The sequence below is a fragment of the Penaeus japonicus genome, unplaced genomic scaffold, assembly GCF_977035675.1.
Source record: "Penaeus japonicus unplaced genomic scaffold, GWHDUDI00000001_assembly GWHDUDI00000013, whole genome shotgun sequence".
NCBI lineage: Eukaryota > Metazoa > Arthropoda > Malacostraca > Decapoda > Penaeidae > Penaeus > Penaeus japonicus.
Window position 1 is genome coordinate 32,131,076 of NW_028234415.1, and position 5,000 is coordinate 32,136,075.

At 35.3% G+C, this 5,000-nt stretch overlaps 1 protein-coding gene across 8 annotated transcripts in view; it reads left to right on the forward strand.

Moving 5' to 3' along the window:
- DhpD (guanine deaminase) overlaps positions 1-5,000 on the forward strand; it is a 17,252-nt gene that overhangs the window by 5,736 nt on the left and 6,516 nt on the right. For 3 of the 8 annotated variants that reach the window (XM_043030242.2, XM_086543433.1, XM_043030247.2), the window contains exons 2-4: positions 2,805-2,891; positions 3,337-3,441; positions 4,085-4,173. In XM_043030242.2, coding sequence (XP_042886176.1) covers positions 2,862-2,891; positions 3,337-3,441; positions 4,085-4,173 — 224 coding nt within the window. In that variant the 5' untranslated portion in view covers positions 2,805-2,861. Of the gene's footprint in view, positions 55-88; positions 155-340; positions 366-2,804; positions 2,892-3,336; positions 3,442-4,084; positions 4,174-5,000 lie in introns of those variants that run through there. The other 5 variants (XM_086543431.1, XM_086543432.1, XM_043030244.2 and 2 more) reach the window with 5 other exon arrangements.

Sequence of the window (5,000 nt, forward strand, 5' to 3'; positions counted from 1 at the left end):
ACGCGAGGTTTATCTTCTCTGGCGGTGGCCTTCAGAAGTTTAGAAGAGGTAACGGTAGGTAGACTGACTGTTGTTTATAAACTGGTGCTCTCAGATACGGGCCGCACGTGTGCTGTGCGGAGGGTGGCCGTGTGAGTGTACATTTAAACTCAGCGTGAGTCACACTAGCGTTCAAAGATACTCATACTGTAGTAGACGTAGATTCCCTATTCGTGTGTTGTGATATTCGTATTTTTTCTGTACGTGTGTTGGAAGTGTTGGAAGTCAAAATGTAGACCTGCGTAACGGACGCTGATCAACCAGCACTGATATACCTTATCAAAATTGTTCTTGTGACACCCCACGGTGCTCTTATCTCTGAATAGGTAATATGCAAGTGAAGTGCGTGTGTGGGCGTCTGTGTGTGGGTGTGAAATACCAAACATGAAAAAAAGTGAAAATCCATAATTGTCAAAAGCATGAGAACTCGCAGGGACAAGAAACATAGGGATATGACAAAAGAAGAAAAGAAAGAAAGAAAGAAAGAAAGGAAAAATATATATATATATCATACTTATTTCAAAGGAAAACCGAGCAGTACCAAAATACGGAAACAAAAATTCTTTCTGCGTATCGTAATCTAAGGTTTATTAGATAGATATGAATATATATATATATATATATATATATATATATATATATATATATATATATATATATATATATATATATATATAAGAGTAGTTGACTTACATTATTACACGTTATTTGTTCGTTCTTTCTTTTCATTATTATCATTTATTGGGAAAGTGTTTCTTTTTATCTTTTCTCACACACACACACACGCACATATATTTTTTTTTTCTTTCTTTTTTTTTCATTCTTTTTTTTTCTTTCTTTATTTTCTTTCTTTTTTCTTTTTTTTTATTCTATGAAATTCCATGCCCATTTCATCTGTCGGAATCTAAACGTCGCGGTATGTAAAGGCAGCGGACGTCTGCCTATTTCTCGCAAGTGCCATGCAACCAAGAGAACTGTTTTATTAATCACTTAAAATTTCGTTAAAAAAGTTTCCTTTTGCAAATAAATTTAAGGTAGAATAATTGCAATGCAATGTTTGTATTGTAGTAAAATTTACATACGCTATTAAGGGCGCAGATGCCATCCGATAACAAAAAGATGTTGAAATATTGTTAGATATGATTCATTTTATCTTTCTGTATCTTTAGACATCGGTATTACGGACATATATCCCGCAGGAGGTTATCCTTAGTGGATTTATTCAGACACCCCTTAAAAATATTCATAGAAAACTATTTGCTTGAATCATTTTCTGTCATGCATTTATAGGGGTAACCATTTCTGTTTCCTTTTCTTACCATAAAATTACTTAAGACAACTCCCCCACCCAAAAACAGAAAAAAATGAAACTGTTCTATCACTGTACCATGTCCTCCAAAGTTGAAAATCCTCTTATTGTGATACTGTGACATTTATCTTATCTGATCATTAGGGAAGATTTATAGTTCATAACTACCGTGTAAAGTAAGTTAATAGTAAATAGTATGTATATATATATCTATCTATCTATCTATATATATATATATATATATATATATATATATACATATATACATATATATATATATATATATGTGTGTGTGTGTGTGTGTGTGTGTGTGTGTGTGTGTGTGTGTGTGTGTGTGTGTGTGTGTGTGTGTGTGTGTGTGTGTGTGTGTGTGTGTGTGTGTGTGTGTGTGTGTGTGTGTGTGTGTGTGTGTGTGTGTGTGTGTGTGTGTGTGTTTACATATATATATATATATATATATATATATATACATATATATATATAATATATATACATATACATATATATATACATATATATATATAATATATATATATATATATATATATATATAATATATATATATATATATATATATATGTATATATATATATATATATATATATATATGTATATATATATATATATATATATATCGATATGACTTAGATATCTTCGCCTCGAACCTGATTAGGAGTAATCACACACTGCTCTCTACTCCATTGACTATGCAACGAATTGGACATTCTTATTGATAGTTCTAAACAACGGAATAATTTTAGTTCAAAGAAACCTCTTTTAGTTATTATCATAGGGGACGTGGGAATGAGGGTTATTTTTTCTAGAAAGTACTACTAATATCAATGTCATTTCGATATTAATATCTGTATCACTAGTGTGTCTCTTGTTACAGTTGCTACGTTCATTAGACGTGTGTGTGGCCCCACGTAATTAATTCGGTATAATTCTATTCCCAAATTAATAGTCACTGACACCTTGGGAATAATCTGCTTACGACGCAGAAAATCATCTCAGATAGCTTAATAGGCAAGATAGTCTTCATTGAAATTTTAGTCTTAGAGATGCCATGATTATGAGAGGATACTAACATTAATTATCATATTAATTATAATTTTAAAGAACCACACAACAAATATCAGCTATTGTCCACGCCAGATGCATCTTATGCCAAAGAAGCACAAAACCGGTGCCCGAATGGAACTTTACAGTGTTTTTTCTTTCTTTTCTTTCTTTCTTACTTACCAAGTAGAGGTCCATGCGTAAAACTGTGCCTGTGAATAAATTCATGGCTATTGAAGAGTAGTAGCCATACATTACTACAGATGCAAGACATGTGGTGTTCATTCCCTGTAGGATCGAAATGTGTGGGGGGAAAATTAGTTTGAACATATTTTGTCCTTATTTTATCTATTGTATTCGAATATTTCATGTATCTGATCTTTTCGACCTGTTGCAGGATTTTGCAGGAGATATTGCAAGAGTCGTGTTTGGGCAGCTACAATAACACAGTAACATGGACGGTCATAGTAACAGTAACAGCTCGGTAAGTTCAGCTCGGTAACAGCTCTATGAAATGGAAATAGACTCGGAATTTAATGGAGAGTGTACGTTTGGTTAGGTTAGATTAGATTAAAAAATCAATGATAATTATAATGATTAATATACTTATGATGATAATGATAATAATATGATAACAATGATAATAATCATAAGTTAAAACACCCAATAGTTTTTTTCATAGGAAGTTTGAAGGACTCTGTTTATTCAACAATTCCTTCATTAATAATCTTAATCGGCTTTGCATTTATTTTATTTTATATATTTATTCTTTATTTTAGTAATCAAGTCTTTATTAAAGCTCTATTAGTCTATACTTAGTTATGTTATTTATTTATTCATCTATCTATTTAATTTTATCAAGCTCTATATATTATGTCTCCATATACTTTTTTGCGTATTGTGTGATTATTCTATCTTATTTTCATCAGGCTGTTGAGGACATGAAAGTATACACAGGGACGCTCGTGCACGCCACAGAAGAGAACCCAATGTTAATACTGGAGGACAAGGTTCTCGGCGTGTGCCATGGAAAGGTATGTCATTGAGAGAGAGAGAGAGAGAGAGAGAGAGAGAGAGAGAGAGAGAGAGAGAGAGAGAGAGAGAGAGAGAGAGAGAGAGAGAGAGAGAGAGAGAGAGAGAGAGAGAGAGAGAGAGAGAGAGAGAGAGAGAGAGAGAGAGAGAGAGAGAGAGAGAGAGAGAGAGAGAGAGAGAGAGAGAGAGAGAGAGAGAGAGAGAGAGAGAGAGAGAGAGAGAGAGAGAGAGAGAGAGAGTGTGTGTGTGGACATTTATTATTGTTTTTGATTTTTGTCGGTAATTGAATGATGGTTATATATGCTATATGTATTATATATATTATGATCAGTTATTGGTGAGAGGGAGTGAAAAGGAGTGGAGAGAGAGAGAGGCAGAGAGAGTTGGTCGACAGAGCAAGGCAGAGAGAAAGAGGCAGACAGACAGACAGACAGACAGACAGACAGACAGACAGACAGACAGACAGATAAACAAACAAACAAACAAAGACTCGGAAGTCAAAACATAAACAGAGAAATGAAAATTCCTCAATTCCTCTGTCCCTCCATAACGCTCGAGCCACTCCCACCCACCGAGAAATCCAAAGAAAACCATAAACAACTTCATTCAACCTGGTTTATCAACCTGTCAACCTGTCCCTCACAGATAGAGTTTGTGGCGCCTGCAACGGAAGTGGAAAACTTGAAAGCGAAGTATAACTTCTCTGACGCTAATGTTACTGCATTAACTTCGAGGTAAGTGGAGGAGATTCTGTACACTTTTGGATATGGATGGAGTGAGACGTGTTTATTGTAATCAATTAATTAAAAGAAAATGTAATTAATAATACTTATTAAGCGTCTTACCAGTTAAAGGAAAAAAACGGATGGTATTTTTTAAGATAGATAGACAGACAGACAGAGACAGAAACAGAGAGACAGATCCAGATACAAACAGACAAAGAAAGAGAAAAGATAAACATACACATACACACACACACACACACACAAACACACACACACACACACACACACACACACACACACACACACACACACAAACACACACACACACACACACAAACACACACACACACACACACACAACAAACACACACACACACAAACACACACACACACACACACAAACACACACCACACAACACAACCCCACACAAACACACAACACCACACACACACACACACACACACACACACACACAAACACAACACACCACCACACACACACACACACACACCACACACACACACACACAACACAAACACGCACACACACACACAACACAAACACACACACACAACAAAAACACGCACACACACACACAACACAAACACAAACACACACACAACACAAACACGCACACACACACACATACACAACACAAACACACACACACACACAAACACACACACACACAACGCACACACACACACACAACATAACACACACACACACACACACACAAAACACACACACACACACACACACACACACACAAACACACACACACACACACACACACACAAACACACACACACAACACACAAACACACACACACAC